Source organism: Acomys russatus, chromosome 5 (assembly GCF_903995435.1).
Source record: "Acomys russatus chromosome 5, mAcoRus1.1, whole genome shotgun sequence".
NCBI classification, from domain to species: domain Eukaryota; kingdom Metazoa; phylum Chordata; class Mammalia; order Rodentia; family Muridae; genus Acomys; species Acomys russatus.
The window spans coordinates 65,055,320-65,081,574 of NC_067141.1; the positions used below are offsets into that span (position 1 = coordinate 65,055,320).

Consider the following 26,255-nt stretch of genomic DNA (forward strand, 5'->3'; position numbering starts at 1 on the left):
AGCACTGGAGACCAGACCTTACCAGCTATCCTCCCTGAGACCACGAGGTGGCGTCGCAGCACCAGCGTAGGACGATCCCTACCAACTAGCTAATCACACCAAGCCTCACAGCCCTTTACCCTAGGAGACCCTGCTTCCCTGTCCTGGAGGGACGCCTGGGCGCTCACTCCATTCCTGTACATCCATCCAGCTGTCCTTTTGGACAATGAGAAGGATGCAGGGAAGGAGGGCTCAACCGCAAGTCTGAATCATCAAGCCTTTGACAGTCCGCGCACGTTTATTTCATTGATCTTTGAAAACGGGATAGGGGGAGTCTGGAGAAGGCGGGACGGGCCAAAGGTGAATTGGCCCTGGGGGAGCTGGTCCCTGTTCCTGGCCTTAGTCCCAGGGGCGCGGTCTTCGTTTAGGGATCAGACCACCCCTCGGGGCTGTGAGGGGAAAAGTCCTCTTCGAAGCCTGTCGTCCCTCCCCGGATGCTCAGGCACACCTTTTAGACCCCGGGACGAGAGCAAGCCAGTCTAGGCGACCCGTGTCCGGGAGGCTGTGAATTACTGCCCCGCCCTCGGGGTTGATCCATAGACCTTCGGCTCGCCTCACACTGGCCGTTCCACGGCGTACTGGCAGGGGCTAAGGTTGGCGGCTGGAGGCGGCCCGGGCACGGCGGGGTAGCTGAAAGAGGCGTGCTGCTTGGCTTTGAGCCGCAGGCTAGCCAGGCTCGAGTTACACGGGTCCCTGTATACATAGGGGGAGGAGGCAGCTGCAGCGGCGGCAGCCGCAGCCGAGGCATAAGGGCAGGACACTGCCCCGGAGGACACGGCGGCTGGAGCCAGCCCGGGTGGTGCCCCTCCTAGGCCCTGCAAGGCTCCGGGTCCTGGTACCGTGCCCGGGGCAGCGGCGGCCGAGGGCACCATGGAGGCGGCGATGGAGCTGGGTGGTGAGAACACCGGCTGCGAAGCCAGAGGCCCCACGTTGACCGAGTTGAAGGCGAACGGGAAGGTCTTGGCGGCGAGCGGCGGGGCGAGAGCCTTGGGAGGCCAGTTGCCATACGAGTACCCCGGGTATACCTCCTCGTAGGGTGGCACCAGGCCCCCGAGCGGGGCTGCGAAGCCACCCTTGCACAGCTCCGCCTGCTGGCTGCGCTCCCGCTTCCGCCACTTGGCGCGTCGGTTCTTGAACCACACCTGCGGGCACCGGAGAAACACTGTCAGGATGCGGGGTGGCTGGGGAGTGGGCCACCCAGAGTAGGAGCGAACCGGGCGGGGAAGATCAGAGATGGATGCAGCCTAGAAGGGAGGAGCGCACCCAGGCAGAGGACCCAAGAAGAGAAGCCAGCGGCCACGAGGGGCCGGGGGGGGGGGGCGGGGAAACAGCTCGGGATCAAAGTGAGACAAGGGGGAAGGTGAGCCCTGGCCCGGGCGAGGAATCGCGTGATAGCGGGTGGCAGGCAAGGCAGCAGGATTTGGCAATCCCGGGGCCGGAACTGGGCCCGACGTGACACCCGCATTACAGAGCCATCAGCTATATGGGTGGGTGGGTGGGTGGTGGCAAGAGAGCGAGGTGCGTGTAGGTGAGGACTGCGGGTCAGGCAGGGCCATACCCGCACGCGGGCCTCAGTGAGGTTGGTCCACACGGCGATCTCTTCGCGCGTGCTCATGTCGGGGTAGCGATTCCTCTGGAAGGTGGCCTCCAGCTCCTGCAGCTGCTGGCTGGTGAAGTGCGTGCGCTGCCGCCGCTGCTTCTTCTTCAGCGAGCCGTCCTCGGGGGAGCCCCCTGGTAGGGAGGCCGAGGCCTTCTCCGAGTCTGGGGACCAGAATAAGGCAGGTCATAGGGCGCTGGGGCCTGTGCGGATTTCTCTGCGTCTGGGACCGCAAGGAATTCCTCAGCCTCTGGCTGGCTGGTACTTAAGTTTGCCACTCTAGATTCCACCCTCATCAAGGCTAAACTGTTTTCTCCTCCACCCCCAGAAGGGGGCGCGCTCACCACTGTGTTCCTGGCCCTTGCATCCCTGTTCTGGAAGTGGAGGGTGTGGAGTGCCGGCATCTGACAGTGACAAGGCAGGGCTCCGAGCCTCTGCCTCACCAAGCAGCCCAAACTCCATGGAGGGAGGGCTCTAGAGGAAAGAGAAGATACAGATCAGGTTAATAGAGGTAAAAACAAGAGGGTTCAAAAAAACCGAAAGAAAAAAATAACAACAACAAAACAAAAACAAACAAAAAACAAAACAACAACAAAAACCAAGGGGCTTATGGATACCCGGATGTGGTGCATGCCTGTGATCCTAGCATTCAAGAGGCAAAAGCACGAAGATCATCCACAAGTTCAAGACCAGCCTACCCTAGATTATGAGCACCAGATCAGCCAAGAACACAGAGTGATACTCTGTCTCAAACAAACAAAACAACAACAAAACCACTTATTTTCCAGGCTCCTCACAGGGTTCATCTCCCCTCCACTCCTGTAACATTTTTGCCTCTTTTTCTCATCCACTGACATAAAGCTACCCTGAACAGTGGTACTTTAGAATAGCGTGGCAGGGCAGAAGTGATGGCTCAGTGGTTAAAGGTACTGACTTCTCCTCCAGACGACATCACTTTGATTCCCAGCACCAACATGGCCGACAGCTCACAACTATCTGGAACTCCAGTTCCAGGAGAGCCAAAGGCTTCTTCCTGCCTCCCCAGAGACTAGGCACTCTGGTGCACAAACATACACGCAGGGGACACACTCATACACTGGGAGAAAAAAAAGTTGAGAAATAGAAGGCAAATGTGGGAAAGGGGTAAGCTGGGAGATTTTGTGCACACATACGTACGATAGATTCACTAATGCTAAGCCTTTGAGCCTTTGCCAATTGTCACAGCTGTTCCCTTTTGTTTGTTTGAGGAAGGGTCTCATGTAGCTCAGGCTGGCCTTAGTTTGGAATCTTCCGGCTTCTACCTTTGAATGCTTGAATTACAGCCTAGCTAAGTTTCTGTTCTATCTATCTATCTATCTATCTATCTATCTATCTATCTATCTAGTTTTTTAGACAGAGTATCTCTGTGTAGCCCTGGCTGTCCTGGAACTCACTCTAGACCAGGCTGGCTCCCAACTCATAGATATACCTGCCTCTGCTTCCTGAGTGCTACAATTAAAGGCACATGCTGGCCAGGTGTAGTGGTGCACACGTTTAATCCCAGCACTCGAGAGGCAGAATGAATTCGAGGCCAGATTGGTCTACAAAGAGAGTCCAGGACAGCCAAAGCTAACAAAGAGAAACCCTGTCTTGAAAAACAAAACAAAAAGGCATGTGCTGCTGCTGCCTGTACTACCACCCCACTTTAAAGTTTTTTTTTTTCCTTTTTTAGTTTTATTTTTTTAAAAACAGAATATTTGTTTAAAGCAAGGTGCGGTAATGTAGATCCAGTCCCCGGAAGGTGGAGGGTCTGGAGTGTGAGGATGACCTTAGCTACATGAGACCATCTCAAAAAACAAGTGGTGATTCAGTTGGTAAAAGACCTGCATTTGATTTTGATTTTGATTTTTGTTTTTTCATCCATGTAGTCCCTGGAACTTCAGTACTGGGGAGATAGAAACAGTAGGATCCCAGCAATTTGCTGGTCAGCAGTCAAGCTGAATTGACCAGTTCCAAGTTCAATGGACTCTGTCTCAAAAACCAACCAACCAACCAGCTGCCTGCCCCCCGCCCTCGCCACCTCCCCCACCCAAAAAAACAAAATAACAAAAACACCCAAACTAACAAGATACAGAACGATTGAGGAAGACACAAGATGTTGACCTCTGGCCTCCATGTATATGTGAATGGATGTTTTCAAACATCACGCACACAAGCTTTACACATATTCACAAAGAACATTTGTTTAGATTTCCAGTAGAAACATACTCCTCTAATCCAAAAGCTCTGAAACTGCAGACTGGGAAGACGGCTCAGGAATTAAGAGTTGCTCCTCCAGAGGTCTTGAATTCAATTCCCAGCACCCACAAGGTGGTTCACAACTATAGTCCCATGAGATCTGATGCCCTCTTCTGGTGTGCAGGAGTACATGCAGAGAAATCACCCATATACATAAACAAAATAATAATAATAAAAATCCTAAACTGGAAATGCACCTTCTGCCCCCAACTTTTGGATTTCAGAGAATTTCAGATTTCAGCCAGGGTTAGGGGTGATCAGCCTGGCTCACCCATTTCGTAGGGGGAACCTGAGACCCCAAGTAACTCAGCTAAGCCGATTGTACAACTAGGGCCTGAGCTCTGTCTGTGGGCTCCTGAGGCTTTTCCAAACTGTGTTCCTTGGTGCCCACCAAAGATTTTACTAGAGCTCCAGTTTGTATCTCCTTAAGTCTGCTTCAGCAGGGGCACTATTCTGCTTGTTTGGCTTAAACACTTTCTGAATACAGTTCCGAATCAAAACCAAGTTTGAAAGCCACAGGGTAGGGTTGGAGAGATGGCTCCGTGGCTTAAAGTGCTTGCTCTGGCTGAGGATCTGGGTTCACTCCAGCATCCATATGGTGGCTCACAACCATCACTACGTGTGAGGCCAGTTCCAGGGTATCCAGTGCCCTCATCTCATCTCCAGCAGGTGAAACAGTCACACATATTAAAAATTTTTTTCAAAAGTCTGAAAAAAGATAAGAAAAAAGAAAAGAAAAGAAAAGCACAGGGCACTTAGGTCCCTTCTGTTCCTTTGTTTGTCTCAAACATATCTCAGCACCTCCTACCAGTCATCCCTCCATCCCATGCCTGGTCTTTCTCACATCATTCCAGGCAGTATGGATTCCTCTAGACACATCCCCAACACACACACACACATACACACACACACACACACACACACACTTCACACTTCTTGCCAGTATTCTTGTTCCAAACCTAGCCTGACTGTTACGGGACCTGCCTGGGTCCCTGTCAAGCTTTTGCCTGCAGGGTCCCATTTCTGGTTGGCTTTCCCAAGACATCCCATGGGAGGAAAGGAAAAGGATAGTACTGGGGCTCTGTGAGCATCCTGGGTAGACAACAGAAACCAGGGGTAGAAGGAGAGATCAAGGTGGGTTGTCTCTGTCTCCAACACCCTCTCTCCGTGTCATCTGGGACGTAGTGCTGGCTACATGGAGTGGCATTAGTGTGATGGGTTAGCACAGACTGAGATGTGCATCACTTGGCTGACCCGGAGTTATTAAGAGCCTTTCCGAAGAGTGTGCAGATGGACAATGGCTTGTGTTTGCACATGGTAATGCCCCCTTCAACCAGCTCCGAGGGCACAGCTGTGCCCTACCTCAAGCCAGGTTGACAGTAGGGCAGAGGTCAAGGCAGAGGCTGAAAACAATTCTTGCTTTTTCCACTGCCAGAAAGGTCTTGATCTTGGACCTCTTCCTGGGCTTACGGAGGCAAGACTGGAGGGAACCCAGGGGGCGGAAGTGTGCTCAGTTTACCTCCCTTTCCAGATCTCAGGGCAGGGGCCAGAGGTTTGGAACTGGAAAACGTAGGTCCGACAACTCTCTACTGGCAGGGAGATGGCTTTGCAGGGAAATTGAGGTGCTCTGCTGCCTGCCCTTCCTTTAGGTTCAAAATGACCTTGAAACTCAACCCATGCTCCTGGCTTTTCCGGGAGCCACAGACTGGGCAAAAGGGACAGTGAGGTTTGCCGGTAGCAGAAGTGATGCCCCTCTGTGGGGCCCGTTCATCCTTCCAGTCTGTTTTGGCAGCAGACCTCTAGTTTTCCAAGCTCCCCTTCCTCTGGCATCCCATACCTGTGTCTTGATTTTATCGCCTATTTCAGTATAGAAGGAGGCCAGGGGAAGAAGAGGAGAACAGCCGGAGCAAAGGACAAGGCGGAGTTCAAGCTGTGCGCCCTCAGAGACAGACGACACATGTGCAGACACACACAGGCCCCCACTCAGACACAGCGAGCACTTGGACTTGAAGCTAGAGGCACAAAAACACGCACTCTCCCACACATGCGCTCCCACACTCGGGCAGACAGACACACACCGGCATGCGGTCTCCTCTCTCTCTCTCTGACAAGGACAGCTGCCTGAGCTGTTTTGGAGCTGGCCATTCCCCTCCCCCCTCCCTTCCCCTTCCTGGCCCCTCTGAACCTCAGCTCTCTCAGTCCCAGGAGTTCAGAACTCTGTGTGGGGGAGGAGGAGGCTGATGGACCAGGGAATAATGTTCCTCACTCCGTGGCTATTGGAGAGAGGTTTCTTGCCTGTAAGAAGGAGGTGTGAGAGTGCTGGAGCCGGGGGATCAGGTCCGGGGAATCAGGATTAGAGTCAAAAGAGCTAGGTTCAGGTTCTGGTAACTCCCAACTTACTAGCTATGTCTCCTGGCCAAGTTACTTTTCTTCTTTGGGCATAGGACATATTTCATCATCTCAAAGAGTGAGATTATAATCCCTTCTCGGTCTGCCTTCAATTTCTTTTCTTTCCCCTTCAGATGGCGGTGGGGGGGGGGGTACTGCTATGCTGCACAGAATGGCCTCAAACGTGTGATCTTCCTGCCAGTTGCTAGGATTACAGGTGTGTGCCCATGACTCTGCCTCCATTATTAGATTGATTATTTATTTGGGAGCGGGTCTCAGGTAGCCCAGGATGGCTTTGGGCACACTTATAGCTGGGGATGACCTTGAATTTCTCGTCCACCTGCTTCTACCTACCCTGCCCCAATGCTGGGATTAAACTATAACCAGTTTTTGTTTGTTTGTTTTTTTGGAAACAGGATTTTCCTGTGTAGCCTTGGCTGTCCTGGAGTTGATTAATAGACCAGGCTGGCCTCAAACTCACAAAGACCCACCTGCCTCTGCCTCCTGTGTGCTGGGATTAAAGGCATGTGCCACCACTGCCTCGCCACCATAACTAGTTTATGTGGTTGGTACTGGGGATTGAACCCAGGGCCTAACTCATTTTATACAAGTATTCTCCAAACTGAGCTACATTTCTATCTCTGAAATATAGCCTGGACTGCCTCCTGTCTCATGGTCCTCCTGCCTCTTCCTCTTTAGCATTTGTGTACTGGAGAGCACTACCATAATTGGCCAGTGTTGTTATAAGGTTCAAATAACATATAGCTTGTAAAAAATAAAATAAAATTCAGAATATTTTTCTAGTTCCTTCTAGGAGCCGAGCACTGAATTAGCCCCCGAGCTGGAACGGAGACCAAGAACTTACCCTTGCTTGGGTGACTCTGTGTCTCCGTACAGAAGTCATCTTGTGACTACTGGTGAGATACTGCACTTCAGTGGGGGATGCTGCACTCAGTCCTGAACTCAGCACACAGAATACGGAAACAGCAAAACAGGCTAAGGAATGTCAGCAGGAGCCACTTTGGGGATCAGAGCTGAGACGGGCTGGGAAGGGCTCTCTGTCTGTGACACCGCAGAGAGCAGTATGCCACTAGGGCCAGGCTATGAAGGGATGAAAGAGAGGGCATAGAACTCAGGCAGGCACCCTCATGTCCGGGTGGGCTGGTCAGGCAAAGGCTGGGGGCGCCAAGTTGTTATCTGAGTTGGAGACAGACTGGCTGAGGATTAAGCTCCCCCAAACTGCTAGAGGTCAGGAAGCTGGGGAGCTGGGCCAGGGGCCAGGGACTTCATCTCACTCAGTGGATGTAAGGGATAAGCAATAGCATGGAAGCTGTATGACTGCTTGACGCTAGCAGGACCAAACATAGGCAAAAGAGAACCGATGAGTCTAGCTTCAGGAGGGTCTGTCTGGCCACCCCTACTCTTTCTGATACATTTTGATGGGGATGTGAGTTCCAGACTTCACTGGCATTATGGCAGCTAGCTCAGGCCTAGGGAAAAACAGAAGGGCTTCAGGTGTGTTTTGATTGCAAAGTACAATAAATCTATTACGGACCAGCAAGAGCAGAATATCCCTTAAGGCAAAGACCAAATCATAGGCCAGAGAGGTCACAGCAGGGAGGCTGTGGTTCCCAGGGACACAAGCTCGTGGTAAGAGGGCAACTACCATGGGACTTGCATACCGTCCAGAAGCCAGAGTGCATCAAGGCCACAGAAGAGTCCAAGACGGGAGGAACTGAGGCAGGAAGAACAAGCAGGGAAGCAACAGGAGAAAAATTCTCATCTTGTGGGTAGTGGATGAAGAGGGAGTGAAGCAGAGCTGAGGTTGTGACCCATGGCTCTACTCAGCAAACAGTAAACTGGGAACAGGTGAGAACAGGTAAAAAACCGAGGCCCTAAACTAGAACCCACAACCCCACAATCCTAAGGCCGGAGAGAAACCCCAGAATAGCCTTCTCTACTCAGTGGAGATACACAGCACCCAGACTCTGGGCTGCTGAACTGCAGGTGGATCTTTTTTCCCCCTTCGATACACAATTTTTCTGTATAGCCTTGGCTGTCCTGAACTCACTTTGAAGAGCAGGCTGGCCTCGAACTCACAGAGATCCGCCTGCCTCTGCCTCCCAAGTACTGGGATTTAAAGGAGTGCGCCACCGTGCCCTGCTCTGCAGGCGTGTCTTAATTTGCTCCTAGCTTCAGGATGAAAACCCGCACTTCACGTGGTGGCAGCAGTGGTGTGATGTATTCAGGTTATCAAAGGGGTGAATGACAGAAGCCATCACGCAGGCTTCTCACTGTGTTATGTCATTAACAAAGTTCAACTTGCTTACAGTCTAGGAGGCAAACAGAACATATGAAGGAAAATGGAGTTCACGGCGCGGGGTGTGTGTGTGTGCGTAATTCTCAGGTTGTGAGTGATCAGATATGGGAGCCCATATAAAGAGGGATGAAGTTTGGGGATGCTCAGAGAAAGTAGGTACATCATTGACATGGGGGTCATGGAGAAAGAGAAAGGGCAGGGTCTTCTACATAACCTTGAGCTGGTGGGAGTATTTAAAGGGCCGTGCAGAGCCTCATTTGATCAGAGGCTTAATGTGGGCCATGAGGACCAGCCAGGGGGCAGAAAAAGGGCTTAGATTGAGGGGTCCATAATGAGAGACAAGTACTGGTTCAGATTTGATACAGCTAAGGATAGAGCGTTATTGGCGTTTCCATTAAAAAGAAAATACCTTCAATTCAGGGTGTAGTGATGTACGTCTGAAATCCTAGCACCCGGAAGGCCAAGGCAGGAAGATCAAAAACTCAGATCCAGCTTGGGCTATACAGGGAACCCACATAGAAAAACAGAGGCAGGACATGAAGTGGCAGCAGCTAATATGACACGGATTGAGCCACGCCCCTCATGCATGCTAGGCAAACACTCCATCGCCACTAAGCTAGCCACCTGAAGCACATCCCCAGCCCCTCTAGCTTAATTTTAAGACTTCAAATTGCATGTGCATCCTATTTCGTAAGGCACGTGCATATAGATGCACGTGTTGCCTCAGTCTCAAGGCAACATCATCACATAGGGAAGATAGGCCTCGGCCAGCCTGCTGCTCTCCTACCTCTTCCTGTACAGCTTTCCCAGCTCCCACCCAGAAGCATTGCTGCAGGCTTGAGGGCTACCTTAAGGCGTGTCAGTAGGTGACATACAAAAGTAGCATCCTTGTGGCCTTTATTTGCAGTGGTAACTAGAATGGATCAGGCTGGGAAACAGATTTGTAGAGAAGGTTGAAACCATGCCTGGTGGGAAGTTTCCAGTTCAAGGCCAACCTGGGCCTTGAAGACCTTGTTCCATAGCGCTCTCTCTCTCTCTCTCTCTCTCTCTCTCTCTCTCTCTCTCTCTCTCTCTCTCTCTCTCTCTCTCTCTCTTAGGTTTCTCTGTTTAGCCCTGGTTGTTCTGGACTCACTTTGTAGAGCAGGCTGGCCTCGGACTCACAGGGATCCACCTGCCTCTGCCTCCCGAGTGCTGGGATTAAAGGTGTGCGCTTCATAGCTCTCTTTTAACTACTGTCTTATTTTCCTTGTCCTCCCTGCACTCCCACAAGTCTCGGCTAATGACTGTGCACACTGCAGGTCCTCTAAAGCTCAGATCCTAAGAGATCCTTTCGGTTACCTGTGATCTCCCTCTCCTGTGCTCTAGCATGTCTCAGTGAAATCGAATGGGAAAGAAAAGACCTGACCTGTTCCCATCTCTCACCCACCATCCTTCAGCTTCACCCCTTGCCCCTTACCCTCCCTTCCTGAACTTGGATCCCAGGCTTTGATTGACTTTTTGTTTTGTTTCATTCTTTGTAGCCCTGGCTGTCCTGGAACTCACTTTGTAGAGCGGGCTGGCCTCAACTCAGAGATCCACCTGCCTCTGCCTCCTGGGTGCTGGGATTAAAGGCGTGCACCCCCACTGCCCAGCTTGACTGACATTCTTGAGCAGCAGGCAGGCAGAGTTCACACCAGGCTATGTGGTAGAGAGGTTAAGATGTACGGGGAACTCCTCATGTTCTCAGAGAGGGACAGGGATGATGGCCAACACTGGAACTTCAAGGAAGATGTTCCACCTACCCTGAAGAGCCTGCCTGTGGCCAACTCAAGGATATGATCAGGCAAAAGCAAAGGACCCCACCTTCCAAAGGTTGACTGTATGGTCACCAGGATTGCAGTTGGGGCAGAATAATAGCAATGAAGCTTCTTCTGGTGTTTGTTTACAAAGAGCTTTCCTTCTATACATGATTGATATGTCTCACTAAACTCTCACAGGCTCCTGAGTGGCAGGAAATTGTCCATGGCTGCCCAGGACCACAGGTTTGAGTGAGTGCTGCTCTTGTCTCACTCTCCACACGGCAGCTACTAGTGACTGACCGGTACTGATTCTCTGAAGCCCACTAAGGCTCCATCCTACTCCCTGCCTCCACTGCATCCTTGGAAGGCGAGCTCTGGAAGTTAGCTGTCCACCATACCAAAGCACTTTCCTACGCGTCCTAAGCCTGCCATTCTCCAGTTTTAAAAGTTGCCCACTCCCAACCCTCATCCAGTTTCAAGATTTCAGCAAGCAAGTCCTCTGCCCATTTAGGTCTGTTTGTATTGTAGCTTTTCATTCTGTCTCACCTAAACTTTTGATTACTCTTACCCAGCAGCCCTCCTGGGGCCCCGTTTTGTCAGCTATTCTCCCTTCTTGATGTCTATCTGGAGGCCAGGACCTTGGATATGCTGTGCAAATACTCTCCCACTAAGCTATATTCCCAGCTCCAGTCTCTGACTTCTCTAGGCCCAAAACATCCTCCCTAAATGCTATTGATCAATCATCTACATGATTTTGTGCAGGAGTAGAAGAAAGTTCTATTTTTTTTTTCAGTCATCTTTGTTAGGATTTTGTTTTGTTTTGTTTTTGTTGTTGAAAGTACAACTTCGGGTGTTCAGAGAACCAGCTCAACGCTTCCTTATTTCTTCCCTGGTGTGGAGCCCTTCATTTCCCGCATAATTTCAGTGATTTTTTTTCAAAAGCAATGGGAACCCAAGCCCCTAAAATGTGTATAAGAATGTGATGGAAACAGTTGGGGCATGGTTCTATATTTATCAAGGAGATCAAGGGGCAAATAAAAGATGAAGAAAAGGTCTTATCCAGCACCTAACTAAACTTTAGGACTGAGTAGTGTAAGAAATAAGAATTATATTTTACTCATAGGTAGAAGATGAAAAAAGCAGACTTTTAAAAATAAGATAACTCATTGTTAGGCAGTGCCTTGCATTCGTCCTCCTGAAAACTGGCTCCCCAGCTGAATTGTCTTGTTTACATGTATAGACTCAGAGTTCGCTCTACTCTGTCCTCTTCTGCTTAACTGAGCTCTAGTTAGAGTTGGCGGTCAGGGAGGGTGGCCATTGTATTGCTCCAAAGGAGTCAGAGCCCTCCCTTGGCCAGAAAGAGCAAAGGAGGGAATTGAGACATTCTTCCTGTCCAGACTGAGAGGATGGTAAAGGCATCGTGTGGGACGACAGAGTCGGGGTTTCATCTGCCTCCTTTCTCTTTCCCCTTTCTCTCAAGGCTTTGCTTTATGAAGGGGCTACAATTTTCTTGTCTGGAAGGTTCTTGCGGGTCAAGGAGCCTTAAGTGGGCTAACAACCAGACTAGGAGGTTGAGGGTATCTGGTCTGCTGTACTGGAATTAGGGTTAGAAGAAAGAAGAAGGAGAAGAAAAGAAGGAAGAGGAGGAGGAGAAGAATGGTGTAACAGTTGACTCCAAGTTGGTGAGGGAACTGAGACTCTCTCAAGGGCTTGTGGGTGGCCTGCTGCTGCTGCACCTTGTGGCTTATTAATCTTCCCTTTGTTGGTCTTGATTCTGTCCTCAGATTTGGATTGTGGAAGTCTATTGATGCTCTGATCTATTTGAGCTGGAGCAGGACTGTCTCACAGAGACCTGAGGCCAGGCTGCATCCTTTATTCTTTCCCTGCTCCCTTCAGGCCCAACAGGCAGGAAAGGCAGAATCAAGTTTGCAAACTGGCAGCTGGGATTTTGGGGTACCCACCAAGCCGACCCTATTGCACATAACGCCCCTGGGCAGGCGCTGCCGCATAGGTGGACATGCCAGTCGTCCAGGGACATTCTGTTCACCACTAGTGGACAGACACATCGTCTGCTCCAGAGAGACCCACATTGCCACCCCAAACATTCTGTCCGCTCCAAACCCCACGTGCTGCTTACATTCTGTCGGATTCTGAGGCTGCTCCAGATCTGGACCCTTTCAGATCCAGACACCCCACGACAGACCCGCCAGTCTTGTCGCGTTGGGCTGGCAGCCTTGGCCCTGTAGCTCGCAGCGGCCATCTGACCCAGTAGCGACTCTCGCAACACGGCTCCTATTCCAACTGCGGAGCAGCTGGGAAGAAAAGCATGAGCTACTATGTGCACCCGTTCTTCCAGCCGCTGGAGTCTGTCTAAGCCTGGGCCAAGTGGCGCTGGAAGCCGCCTGTTGCCCTTACGCTGGACGACCGCTGCCCTCTCTTGAGCTGGCCACAGTCTCTGCTAACCCTATCACCTTCTGGTCCTTGCCGCTTGCCCCTAGATTTCAGGGTGCTTTCTGGTAAAGGTTTCCAGACTCTCCACTCTCTGCTCCGTGCAGTTCTTCGGCTTCTCTCCGGGTCCCCTTAATCTCCGCTTCTTGGCCCCTCAGGTCCTTACCCGGAGTTTTCCTTCTCCCACGTCCCAGCCCCGAGGCTGCTGTACGCCTTTCCAGTATTGACTGGTTCCCCAAACACCAGAGTTCAGCCGCCCCAGGTTCCTTTTTTAGGAGTCCCGGGACCAACCTTGGCCCCTACGTCCCCTGAGCCCCTATCCCTGTCATGGTTAGGTACTCACAGTGCGTCCCGCAGCAGGCAAACTCCGGGTGGTGGCGGAGGCAGTGGCGTTCTGGAGCGCAGGCAGGGGCCAGGGGCCAGGCACCCTGCGGGGTGGGGGCCGCCCCCCTGCTCCGGGGCGGCCGCTCCACTGGGCGCTCCCAGGCTAGTGGAGGAAAGAGTGAGCTTCACCGTGCAGTGCCACCCCCCGCCGGCGCCCATTCACTTTATGGCAGCCCGGGGCGCCCCCAGCCCGCCGGGGCGCGCCGCGAGCCTCAGGCCCCGCCCCTTTCCAGCTGCACCACCCTGGCCCCTCCCTTTCCAGCTGTGAACCTTCAGGCCCCGCCTTAGTGGGGAGGGGTCCCGCCGGCGGGCAGCCAAGAACTCCACCCTCTGGCCAATCAGAATCGTTCTCCATCAACTGAGCAACGCCCCCTCCCCACGTGGCCTGGACCACGCTCCAGCTGGTACTCTCCGGTTCCGCCAGGCCAGCAAAACTACGGTGGTCAGCGTAGCGGCCGGAGTCCAGCCCGGTTTGGGGCGAATTGAGGGTTTGGGCTCTACCCGGAGCGACGTGAAGCGGTGGCCGGGGGAGAGGGCTGCAGGAGCGCCTGGTGGGACAGCGAACCCGGCCGCCGGGTCTCAGCGCTCACAGTTCGCGGCTGCTCGTTTCGCCGATTTTCTCCATTTGTCGCTGTCTGTCTTTCCACTCTTTTGTCTCTGTTCCAGTCCTCGTGCGACTTTCCTCTTTCCTTATGACCGCCGTTTCATTCCCTACTCTTCCACGTTGAAAGGCTTTCTCTTTTAAAGACCACCCCTCTTTCCCATCGCATCTGTCTCTTCTGGGCTCTCTTTATTTGTTTTCTCTTGAAGAAGATAACTTGGAGAAAGCAGGGTTTGGAACCAGAGAAATCAAAGTGTTACACAGCACCTTCTCTTACACAATGACCTTGGACAAGTAACAACGATGCTAACTCCCGCCCTGGCCAAAATAAAAAGGGAGCTTCCAGTGCCTGGCTGTGTTCTTCAAAGATGTGAGCGCTTGGCCTCTCTGTGCTATCAATTTGCCTGGGCTGTGCTTTCCCAGCTTTAGCAATTGTTTCCTCCTACACCAGATTCGGTCCTGTGGGCAAGGGGAGCCTTGGTCCCCCCTTGGTTAGGTATTTGCAAGGGACAGGACAGATGTCCAAGGAACACGATAAGGTGGGTTACTTGAATGCCTTTGAGAGTCCTAAGCCCGATACACAAATATACTCCTAAGAGGAAGCCGAGCATACACATCAATGTTTAAAACACGTTAGTTTTGGGGTCTTTTTTTGTTTTTATTTTTGTTTTTCAAGAGAAGGTTTCTCCAACCTTCGCTGTCCTGGAACTTACTCTGTACACCAGGATGGCCTCAAACTCACAGAGATCTGCCTTTGCCTCCCTGACTGCTGGGATTAAAGGCCAACCAACGCGGCAAGTTAATTCTTTTTACTGCCTTCAGGAGAAAGGTCGAGCTTTCTACTGTGGCATACCAGACCACCAGGTCCTGAACCGCCCCAGCCCCCTTTCAATGGCGTCTTGCTCTGTGGCTCTGGTTTTGGCTGGCCCTAAACTTTCTACTAGTATCCTCCCTCTGCCGGTACTGAATACAGTGCTCACAGGTGTGCAGCACTGAGTTCCACTCCTGAATTTGTCTTCATCTTTGGTTTCGTTCATCCTGAACACCTGTAGTCTTTCCTGACAATGACCTATTGTTATATTTCTGATATTAATTTCTGAGTTCTTTTTTTTTTTTTTTTTTTAAATCTGAGAATCCTTGCCTGAACTGCCAGGCTAGTAAGATGTGTAGCCTCTGTTCCCAGGACCCTTTATATACATATATTTTCTATCACTCCATCTTTCATATTAAAGGGATCATCAGCTGATGTGTTGTTGACTTCTATAAAATAAAATTTAGGAGAGCAAGAACCATTTTTCCGTTTTTTCTATTTGCAGGCCTATAAAACTCAGTAAATGTACTGAAATCTAGAAAGAAGGCGTTATCTGTTAAATGGTATGTAGCACCTATGAGGCTCGTCATATGTCTATCTATCTGTCTATCTGTCTATCTATCTGCCTATCTATATCTCCATCTTTAATCACAAGCTTTTAAGATGTCTAAGGTTTGGAGCCATGTGTAAGTAGGGATGGGAGAGAAGGGAGTTTTAGTTCATTTACAGGGTTTTCCTATTGGCTCTCCACCCTGAGACCAAGTCCTAGTTTTCAAATGAAGAAAAAAATGAGTCAGAGGTATCATAGGATGAAGTGCTTTGGTGATGTGTCATCTTCAGCTGACTTCCTTTAGGTCCTTAGCTAGACGTAGAGACATCAATGAATAGGTACAGGGAAATACGTATAGGGGATTCTTCACGTTGGACTTAAGTTCTGATGGGTTCTTTAAATCAGAGGACCACAATTCATGGAATGCCTTTGGGTGCCTGTTTCTAGACTACAGCCCTATGGTCTTAGATATGAAACTTCCCTGGCCTTGAGTCACCCATAAATGGGAAGAGTGGAAGAGTTGCCCTTTCAGTACTCCCTGGCAAACCCGGTTCTATCAGCAGATTGCTGCTAGGAATTCCACTATTTATTCTGTAAGCAGAAAACCCACCATGTTGTCCTCTTCCCACACACTCGCATTTCTAGATACTTTTATTATCTTATCAATCTGTCATTAAAAAGAGAGGCTTATTAGCATTTCTCTTAAAAAATGATGTTTTGCTGGATGTGGCTGCCCATACCTTTAATTCCAGCACTTGAGAGGCAGAAGCAGTGAGCCTGAGGCCAACCTGGTCTACGAAGCAAGTTCTAGGACAGCCAAGGTGGTTACACAGAGAAATCCTGTCTCAAAAACCAAAACCAAACCAAACCAAAACAAACAACAAAGACAACCAACCAAAAAAACCCACAAGCAAACAAAATATTTATTTTTATTATTTAAAATTGTATTTGTGCTGGGCATAATGGTGCATGCCTTTCACTCCAGCAATCAGAAGGCAGTGGCAGGTAGATCTCTGTGAGTTTGAAGTCAGCCTGGTCTACATAATGAGTTCAAGGACAGCCAGGGTCCTTGTCTCAAAAGCAACAACAAAAATGATGTATCTATGTGTATGTACCCAAAGTGTTGGGTCCCCCTGGAGCTGGAGTTACACACAGTAGGTGGTGAGATGTATAGGTGCTGGGAACTAAACTCAGGTCTTCTGGAAGGGCAGTAAGCAGACTTAAATGCTATTTCTTCAGTCTCACCGGTCAGCATTGCTGAGGCAAATGAGAAATCTTAATTTTCCTGTTAATGATGTGGACTAATGGTGTGAGATCAGGCCCTCAAACTTGATCCTCATTCACCCCCCTTCCCTGCCAAGTCGTTTGTTAAGATTTGTTCAAGGCTTAATAGGAAAGTCATAGCCCTATGGTGTAAGGTATAAGAAACATGGGTGTGGGGGTGGGGCCTGGAGAGTGGTTTGGTGGTTAGGAGTATTGTCTTTAACAAACAAATTCTTTCTTTTAAAAAGAAGTATTAAGGAGTCCCCCCCACCCCCCCCAATTTGCGGGGGTTGGTAGATTAGCACACTTGGCAGCTCCCCTTGGTAGAACTCTTTCCAGGATTCTTCAATTAGATAGCCAAGGTTGCTGCTACCATTTCCCTCCATTTCTGGATGGTAGGGATGGAGTAGAAAACGCAAAATCAGAGTTGGGATGAGGCAGACACACATACTTCTGAGAGACCAAAATGGGGTGCAGAGGCAGGAGAGCGTGGGGAAGATTGCACGGGCTGGATTTAGGAAGGAGGAACCCCAGACCTGTCTGGAAAGGGAGTGAGCCCTAAAGCGGCAAAGCCTAGGTGACTTTGATAGATGTAGTTGGGGGAGTAGGGTCGCCCGCTCACGCTCTCAAAACGGACCCCGCCCCCTTTCCAGCAAATCATAGCCTTCCTCCCCAGGATGCCCAGCAGCCACTGCTAAACAGCGCACTGCAACCGAACACTATCTAGCCCCACCTCTCCAACCGCCTAGCACAACCTCTCCTTTCTTATTGGGTACTGTAACTGTCAGTCAGAGAATCCTCGTATCCGTTGGCTGTCCCTTACCTACTCTTCTTTCCCTTGTAATGTGGTCTCTTTGGACACACATGCCTCCCGGAGCTGGTTTCTTCCTTCGATTGGCTAGTCGGACTGCCACTCGAAAACGCCACGCTCTGATTGGCTGAGCGCCGCGGGACTCGCGCAGTTACCAGGCAGCGGGCTAGACTGAGGCTAGTTACCACGTCAGTGAGCTGACAGGGAAGGGAGCCGGCTCCACCGACCATCCCGGCCCACTTCTCCCGGCTTGCAGCGAGGTCTCACCCTGAAGTTAGGGGCGACTTCCAGAACACAAGCTCCTTCCCTTCTCACACTCGCCGCCGGCGCCGGGAAAGCGGCTGGGAGACGCCTCCGGGGCCAGGCTGGACATGAGCTGCGGCTGCAGGTCCTGGGACTAGGCCCCGCCATTTTGGATCCTCTGACAGGTCAGCGAAGTCTCTTAAGAGTTCCAGCGTCGTGAAGGCCGCCTGGCGTTGCCAGAAGGACTGAGGAGGAAGGGTCCTTCAGCTGGGCGAAGCCGGCTGGGTGAAGGGCTTAGGGGGGAGAGATAAGCCATCAGAGAAGACTGATGGGAGAGGGAGTTGGGAGGTGTGCAGGGGCCAAAGGTCAGGCCCTTGCCTCGGGAGGGGTGTCTCAGCTCTACTTGCGACAATGCGGATGCCAGAATTTTCTAGGCTTCATCTAGCCTCCAATTCTTCTTTTTCGGACCTTTCTGCACCCTAAAGAAGAATCCCGTCCTCAAATTCTGAAAAGCAAAGCTAAGGGTGCTTTCAGGCTTTAGATGGCGAATCTTTCCAGATTCCGTAGAACTGTCACTTCTGGGTGATTACGTCCTAAAACAGCAAAAGTGCTTCGTTAATTCTGAAAGATGAACCAGTGCAGTCTAGGTAGTCAGGGGGCATAGAAGACTTGAGGCCAACAGCCTGGGGAACTGGCCGATAAGATTTTCCTTATACAGGACAGGACGGTTCAGCTGTCACTTTTCTTCTTCCTTCCATCCTTCTTTTCCTTCTTTCCTTTCTTACTTTTTATCACCTACCCGCCTCCCTTTTTGAGACAGGTTCTCTCGATGTAGTTCTGGTTGTCCTGGAACTCAAGACGAGGCTGGCCTTGAACTCACAAAGATCCACCTGTTTCTGCCTTAAACCCGTTCCTTTGGGAAGGCATTTACCCACTGTGACACATCTGGATGAGAGCTAAGAGGGCTTTGAATATTGATAAAGTGTGGTACTGGTGGTCTGTTTATTTTTAGCAGGTTAAAAAACACAAGAAGGGCTGGAGATACAGGTCATTTGGTCGACTGTTTGCTTTGCATGTATGGAGTCCCCAGTGCTTCATAAACTGGGCATGTTGGCACACACCTGTGCCAAGCTGGCACACACCTCCCTACCTACTTGGGAGATCGAAGCAGGAGGGTCAGACCTGACGTTCAAGGTTATCCTTGGCTACATCTTGAGTTAGAGGCCAGCCTGGGCTAAATGAGACACTGTCTCTAACACACAAGTGATGAGAGAGGTTCTACTCCTTGTGGTAGGTAGGGCCAGGGAAGCAGAGTGAATGATTGGCACAACCCCAAAGGGTGTAGTTTATGGCCCAGCAGTAACCTTTGACATTGCTGTGTTATAAAGACGGTGGAAGTTCATCAAAGGTAAAGAGTATTTTAGAGATGAGAGACAGTATAGTGGTTTTTAGTGCAGACACTCGTATGCCTTTATTTCAAGAATACTAGTACTAATGTAGGTCTTGTGGAAGATATAAATGGGAAAATCTGCTTTGGAATTGCTCAGTTTACACATAGTCTTGCAATCATGGGGATGGGACCCTGGGGTCTTACATATGACAGTCAAGCAGTCTACCACTGAGCCATATCCATAGCTTGCTTTATTTATTTTGAGACATGGTCTTTCTAAGTTGTCATGGCTGGTCTGGAACTTTCTCTATAGCCCTTGAACTTGCAATCCTCCCTGAATTGCTGTGTTTACAGGCCTGCATCCCTAGATCTGGCTATGTACTTCTGGAAAGTAGTGACATATGCTAGGTGTAGTGACAGACACTTATAACCTCACTACTTTCAGGGTTGAAGAAGAACATTTTGAGACTAAGACCTGCCTGGATCACATAGTGAGATCCTGTCTCAAAAAAAAAAAAAAAAAAAAAAAAAAAAAAAAAAAAGTAGCGAAGTTAAAAGTAGAATGTGTCTAATTCCTTTCAGCAGATATTGGGCCCCAGAAACTATAATCCATCCCTGGGGCTGGTTCAGTATGTGGTTAGGTGTTGTGGCCTGGTCTGTCGCTGGCAGCCGTTGTATGTTAGCGTGGTAGGAAGAAGGTGGAGCGCTGTCTCTGGGTATTGGAAGGCAAATTATCTAAGATGATACTTGAACCAAGTTTCTCTTACTCAATTCTCTTTGGGTGTGTTAGAGTGTGTATATTCATGAACAAGCGTGTGTGCATGTCTGCCTGCCTGCTTGCCTGTGTGTATGTGTGTTGTTAGGGAGAGAAGGAATACTGTTACAGTTTATATGTATAGCAAAACAAATGGATGGGAATGGTACAGAACACTTTTTTTTTGGGGGGGGTGCTGTTTTTTGAGATAGGCTTTCTCTGTGTAGCCCTGCTCTGTAGACCAGGCTGGGCTTACACACATAGATCTGCCTGTCTCTGCCTCCTGAATGCTGGGATTAAAGGCGTGTGCCACCACTGCCGGGCTAACACTGCTTTTTATAAGATGCAGAATCTTCCAGAAAGTAGTTTAATGTGACAGATGGAAGGGTAGCCCAGCAAGCACCCAGGTTAGGTGGGCTGCATTGTTCAAGCACTTGTAACCCTGCTGAGTTGAAAGTACTCTGCATGATTGGCAGTCTGCTCTCTGGGTAGGTAGTGGGACAGCATCTTGCCAGTAGGGCCTAAAGGTGACTATAGAGACATCCGGTTTGATTGTTTGTTTTTAGTTTTTGTACTTAAGTCATTTTCTGAGCTGGAGGTATATCTCAATGATAAGGCACTTACCTAACATGTGATAGGCCCTGGTTTTGATCTTCAGCACTGGTGGGTAAATGTAATTTTCTACATAGGAATAATTCCACTAACAAACACTCTTTAAGGTTGTACTCAAACTTCTTAATAGTGGCTGTAGAGAGATAGTATGTTCCAGTATTGACAGTGATGTTCATTGGCACAGTAGGCATTAAAGTTGTGGACATAGTTTAGTAGCCAGTGTCAGTTCCCACTTCAGCTCACCATACTCTTTACTTCCCCTATATTCTAGAAGTCAGGATGACTGCTGCTTTAAAAGCATCATGCTCATTGTTAGGGTCCTTACCCTGGTTACCATGGGCAGCTAGAGAGGAAGAAGATATGGCTCCTGCTTGTGAGGAGATACTGTTTATAAACAGCACCACTGGAAAGACCATTGATCGATCACTTTATCCCTGTTGGTTGAGCGTCACTGATTAGAATGATTGGATGTTGGGTTCACGATGGGGTTGTGTTGAAGGGAGAAGGAGAAGTCCACTTTACCTTTATGCTATGAAATAAATGATAAATTGTTGTTAATCTTTTATTGTTACCCCCCTCTTGTTCCAACTGCATTTGTTTAACTAAACGAAAATACAGTACAGTGGTATGCTCCTTTGGAAGTCCGTTAGCAGTAGAAATGATCATGGAGGTGATGATTTATTCCAAATAGTAGTGTGTGTGGTTGTAGGAGTGATGGTATAAATAATGGAAGTATGAGAACACGTCTTAGAAGCGAGGATTCTAAGTTTGAATGCATGCCAGGTTGATAATGGTAATGCCTGATGTGAGCCAGATGGGGCGCATATAGGAAGTAGCAGAGCTTGTAACACGCAGGCCCCTAATTTGCAGAAGGCAGTTGCTTCTTAGTCAGCACATGGCTACTTTTGAAGACTTGAGTGCAGGATAACTAGCCTTCCTTTTTTTTTTTTTTTTTTTTTTTAAATACGTGATGATCCCTCAAAGAGAAGACAGGTAGGCTGTATGGGACTGTCGCTGTCACTCCCAGTGCACCACTACTCAAGCTGGTTTTTTTTGCCTCACTCTGCCTCTGGTCGCCCTTAGGCCTTGGGTGTTCTGGGCGGTTAAAGATGAAGACTAGAGAGAAGCTTTGGTTCATTTTCATCTCTGAGATGAGCAGCTTTGGACAGGTTCTTTATGGTTCTGAAGATAGTATCCGAATCTCCGCAGGAGGCGTGCAGAGCTAAGGTACACTAGTCACCTGATTAGCAGGTTTGAGAGGATTTTCCAGCTGGTCAGATCAGGTCAGAGAGGCTTTGCCTGGTCAGGTCAGAGCACCAGCCTTTTCCGGGTTCCACTTTCTCTAACTCCCGTTCTTTCTATACTTTTCTTGAGTTTGGTAAGTTTTTTGTGTGCCCCTTCCCCTTACCAGTAGTGTGTTTTGCATGCATGTAGGCAAGTGTGCCACTGTGCCTGCTGCAGGTGGAGGTTAGAAGAGGGAATTGGATGCCTTTATTCCCAGCACTCAGGAGGCAGAGGCAGGCAGATCTCTGTGAGTTCAAGGCCAGCCTGGTCTACAGAGTGAGTTCCAGGACAGCCAAGGCTACACAGAGAAACCCTGTTTCAAGAAAATTTAAAAAGGGAGCTGGAGAGATAGCTCAGAGGTTAAGAGCACTGACTGCTCTTCCAGAGGTCCTGAGTTCAATTCCCAGCAACCACATCGTGGCTCACAACCATCTATAATGTGATCTGACACTCTCCTCTGGGATGCAGGTGTACAAGCAGGCAGAGCACTGTATACATAATAATAAATAAATAAATCTTTTAAAAAACTAAAACAAACAAACAAACAAACAAACCAGAAGAGGGAATTGGATCCCCTGAAACTGCAGTTACAGATGATTGTGAACCATAATGTGTGTGCTGGGAACCAAACCCAGTCTGTTGTAAGAGCAACAAGTGCTTGTAGCCACAGAGCCACATCTCCAGCCCCCCTTTTTCTTGAGAGAGAGTCTCACTGAGCTTGTGGTCTTCCTGCCTCGGCCTCCCACTGCAGGGATTACAGGGATTCAGGTGAGGTTTGTTTAAAAAGAGCAGTGTACACAGTGTTATGTGCTGGCAAAAGATGATGTGCGTGTACTGTCTAGGAGAGTGATTAACTGAGGAAGGCTTCTTGAGCAAACCCCATCATAAAAGCAGTGTTTCGTAGATGGTGACAACATTCAGTGCCATACTGGGTGCCTAACAACAAACCCAAGGGGAAATGGCTTCTTTTTGCAATGGAGAATTGTAGAGTTGTTTGTTGTTGTTGTTTGTTTTTACCTTTGGACAAAGTCTCAATGTGTAGCTCAGGCTCCCCCTGAACACTTAATTCTCCCGTCAGTTACCACATGCAGCTACTGTGGAAAACTGTAAACCAAGGCTCAGAAAGATCAAGAGACTTGGTTAAGTTTGTGGTACAGTGCTTACCCAGCCTTCATGTAGCCCTGGGTTCATTCTCCAACACTGGGGGTGAGAGAGAAAAAGGAAGAAAGAAAAAAGTCTTGACTCTCGTCATTTAGACAGAAGCAAGAGCTCAAGTCTGTCTTGATTCTGAAGACTGTTCTTATAACCACAGTTGTATCATTACTTAACTATTGACTTTGTTTTGTTTTGCTTTTTTGAGACAGAGTTTCTCTGTGTAACAGCTCTGGCTGTCCTGGAATTCTCTTTGTAGACCAGGCTGGCCTTGAGCTCACAGAGATCTGCCTGCCTCTGCCTCCTGAGTGCTGGGATTAGAGGTGTGTGCCACCAGGCCCTGCTAATATTTTAAAGTAAAAACGTAGTGTTTTGCATGGGTGGTTTGTTTTTCTGTTTACATGCATACATAGTAGTAGATAGGTAGATAGTCATACGCTACAATACTTTTTTTTTTCCATTTTGTGCAGTAGTTCTGACTCTTTTCTTCTTCTTCTTTTTTTGTTTTTGTTTTTTTCAAGACAGGGTTTCTCTGTGTAGCCTTGGCTGTCCTGGACTCTCTCTTTAGACTACGCTGGCCTTGAACTCACAGTGATCTGCCTGCCTCTGCCTTTTGAGTGCTAGGATTAAAGGCATGTGCCACCACCACACCGGGCCTGACTCTTTTCTTTTGGAGACAGACTCACTACATAGATAAATCTGACTTCAAACTCATTCACACATGCTAATGTTGCTTGGGTTAGGCACCATACAGGGCTCTGGAGTTTTTGGGTTTTTTTGTTTTTTGTTTTTTTTCGAGACAGGGTTTCTCTGTGTAGCCTTGGCCATCCTGGACTCACTTTGTAGACCAGGCTGGCCTCGAACTCACAGCGATCCGCCTGCCTCTGCCTCCCAAGTGCTGGGATTAAAGGCGTGATGAAAAGTGGCAAATTTGTTGTTATGTACTCCTATATACTCTATGCTATTGTTATATACTGTATGCCAAGAACAATGTGTTTTGGGAGAGTGTTATGTATCTGGTTGGTCTCCAGTGTGCTGTGGTTCTGATTTGTCTGCCTTCACCTCTGTGGTGCTTATATTACAGGTGTTCACCAAAAGCCTGGCTTATGTAAATGCTACAGGGGATTGAATTTAGAGCTTTGTCATGCTAAGCAAGCACTCTACCAGCAAAACTGCATCCCTAGTCTTCCAAGAAGATCTGTTCTTCAATATTTTCACCTGGGGAAAATTAAATATTTTTTCTAAGTGCTATTCTGGGCAGCAAAGACAATCCTGTAGTAATTCTTTTGGGAGCAGTTACAATACTAAATTAGCTTCCATCTTTGTTTCAGAGATTCCTAGAGAAACTGCTTTACAAAAGCATCTATTTGGAGGTTTCCTGCAAGAAGTGGGTATGAGGGTTTAGCACTTCTCGGTGACCACGCTAGTGCTACTGTCTAGTCCCCTGAAGCTGACTTGGCAGAACGGATGCAGTGTTTAAGTTGACATTTAACTGGGTTCCAAACCGAAGCACTCCCTACCCTCCTTTTTCCTCTGTCTGAGACAGGATCTCACTATGTAGCCTTGGCTGGCCTGAAACTCACCATGTAGCTTAGGCTGGCCTTGAACTCAGGGATCTGTCTGCCTCAGTCCCCCAAGTACTGGGATTAAATGCACTCATCCAGTCCAGTGGGCTAAAACTATTCTTAGCAACTGTTTTCTTTTTTAATTTATTTTGCTTATTTTAAAGAAGTTTTTATTCTTTTGTGCCACACCTTTAATCCCAGCACTCAGGAGGCAGGGGCAGGCAGATTTCTGTGAGTCCAAGGCCAGCCTGGTTTACATAGTGAGACTGTCTCTCTAACCTGGCTGGCTCCGAGCTTTCTCTGTTTCCAGAGTGCTGAGATTCAAGGTGCACACAGTCACACGTAGCTGCCTTGTTGAGTTCTGAGTTATATCTTGAGCTACTTGGAACTTCAGATACTTCCAGGGAAATCAAGCAGTTAGACTCATGACGTAATCATCTTAGTGTTACAGGTGGAAAACGTTGGTACCCAGAAGCAAATGACATTTCTCACATTGGTAGACTAATCATGAGTATGCTCTGAGTTATTTATTTAATTAATTGGTATTTCTGGGTTTTAGGCCAAGTTTCTCATGAATGTTAGGTAAGTGCTCTATCACTAAGCTGCATTCCTACTCCTTTTTTATTATTTTTATTTTGAGATGTGGTCTTGGTAAGTTGCCTAGACAGGCCTTGCAATTTCCGTTCTTCTGCCTCAGCATCTCAACAGGTTAGAATCAGAGGTATAAGCCATTATACATGGCTGCAGGGCATGATGGCACATGCCTTTAATCTCAGCAGTTGGGAGGCAGAGGCGGGTGTATTTCTGTGAGTTCAAGGCCAGCCTGGTCTACAAAGCCAGTTCAGAACAGCCAGGGTGACACAGAGAAACCCTGTCTTGAAAGACTAACTAACTAACTAACTAAATACAAAAAAAACCCCAAAAATCTTCCATGTTGGGGCTGGAGAGATTACTCAACGGTTAGGAGAACTGGTTGCTCTTCTAGAGGACCTGCGTTTGATTCCCAACACCCATATGATGGCTCATAACTATCTGTATCTCCAGTTCCAGTGGATCTTATGCCCTCTTCTGGCCTATGCTAGTGCTGAGTGTGCACAGCGTACACAGATGTTCTTGCAGGCTAAACATTAATATATATAAAATGAAAGGAAAAGGCCAGGTATTGTGACACACACTTTTAATCTCAGCACTCAAGAGGCAGATGCAGGTGGATCTCTGAGTTTAAGGCTAGTCTGGTCTACAGAGCAAGTTCTAGGACAGCCAGGCTACACAGTGAAACCATGTTTCAAAACCAAACACAACGAACCAACCAAAAGAGAAAAATATTAACCAATCTTTTCTCTTCAACTGTTCTCCTAGATTTGTCAGGATGGTGGATAAGAATATTTACATCATTCAAGGAGAAATTAACATTGTTGTTGGTGCCATCAAACGAAATGCCCGATGGAGCACCCATACACCACTGGTAAGTGGGGAATGGGCAGACAGTCTGGTCATTGAGTTGTTGTAGCGATCTCATCCTTGGTTAAAACAGCCATCAAGTGAGAGAAAGAGAGAGAGAGAGAGAGAGAGAGAGAGAGAGAGAGAGAGAGAGAGAGTATTTAAAGAAGAAAAGAGATTTAAAAGGGAAGGAGTATTAGGTCCTCTGTGTGTGTGTGTGTGTGTGTGTGTGTGTGTGTGTGTGTGTGTGTGAGTGTGTGTGTGATAGAGAAGGAGGGAAGACAGGACAATAGAATACATGTGTGTGTGTGTGTGTGTGTGTGTGTGTGTGTGTGTGTGTGAGTGTGTGTGTGATAGAGAAGGAGGGAAGACAGGACAATAGAATACATGTGACCTGAAAGCAGAGCAGGAGCCAGCTGGGTGCAGTGGTGTGTTCTGTAGTCCTAGCTCTTGGAAGAGGATCATACCTTCAAGGCTAGCATTGGTTACATGGTGAGTTCAAAGCCAATCTGGGTTACTTAGGACCCTGTCTTAAGAAAAAAAGGGCG

The 26,255-nt window shown here is 48.8% G+C and overlaps 2 protein-coding genes across 6 annotated transcripts in view; one reads left to right on the top strand and one right to left on the bottom strand.

The window, feature by feature from the left end:
- Positions 1–502: 502 nt before the first annotated feature.
- Positions 503–13,305, bottom strand: Pitx3 (paired like homeodomain 3). The gene is made up of 4 exons (XM_051146693.1): positions 13,191–13,305; positions 1,981–2,110; positions 1,598–1,800; positions 503–1,181 (listed from the first exon to the last, which is right to left on the bottom strand). The coding sequence occupies exons 2-4, from the start codon at positions 2,096–2,098 to the stop codon at positions 594–596; spliced, it is 909 nt and encodes a 302-aa protein (XP_051002650.1). The 5' UTR covers positions 2,099–2,110; positions 13,191–13,305; the 3' UTR covers positions 503–593.
- Positions 13,306–17,571: 4,266 nt separating this feature from the next.
- The window catches only part of Gbf1 (golgi brefeldin A resistant guanine nucleotide exchange factor 1), a 134,067-nt gene continuing 125,383 nt past the window's right edge, over positions 17,572–26,255 (top strand). For all 5 annotated transcript variants that reach the window (XM_051146684.1, XM_051146679.1, XM_051146681.1 and 2 more), the window contains exons 1-2: positions 17,572–17,695; positions 25,627–25,732. In XM_051146684.1, the coding sequence (XP_051002641.1) occupies positions 25,637–25,732 (96 nt within the window). In that variant the 5' untranslated portion in view covers positions 17,572–17,695; positions 25,627–25,636. The remainder of the gene's footprint in view (positions 17,696–25,626; positions 25,733–26,255) is intronic.

Bases quoted from the DNA above. Each gene is read 5' to 3' on its own strand.
- Pitx3 (XM_051146693.1), bottom strand. From the start codon at position 2,098: ATGGAGTTTGGGCTGCTTGGTGAGGCAGAGGCTCGGAGCCCTGCCTTG. The intron at 1,801-1,980 runs GTGAGCGCGCCC...TCTGGTCCCCAG, and splicing joins CAAGGGCCAGGAACACAGTG to ACTCGGAGAAGGCCTCGGCC. The intron at 1,182-1,597 runs GTATGGCCCTGC...CGGTGCCCGCAG, and splicing joins TCACTGAGGCCCGCGTGCGG to GTGTGGTTCAAGAACCGACG.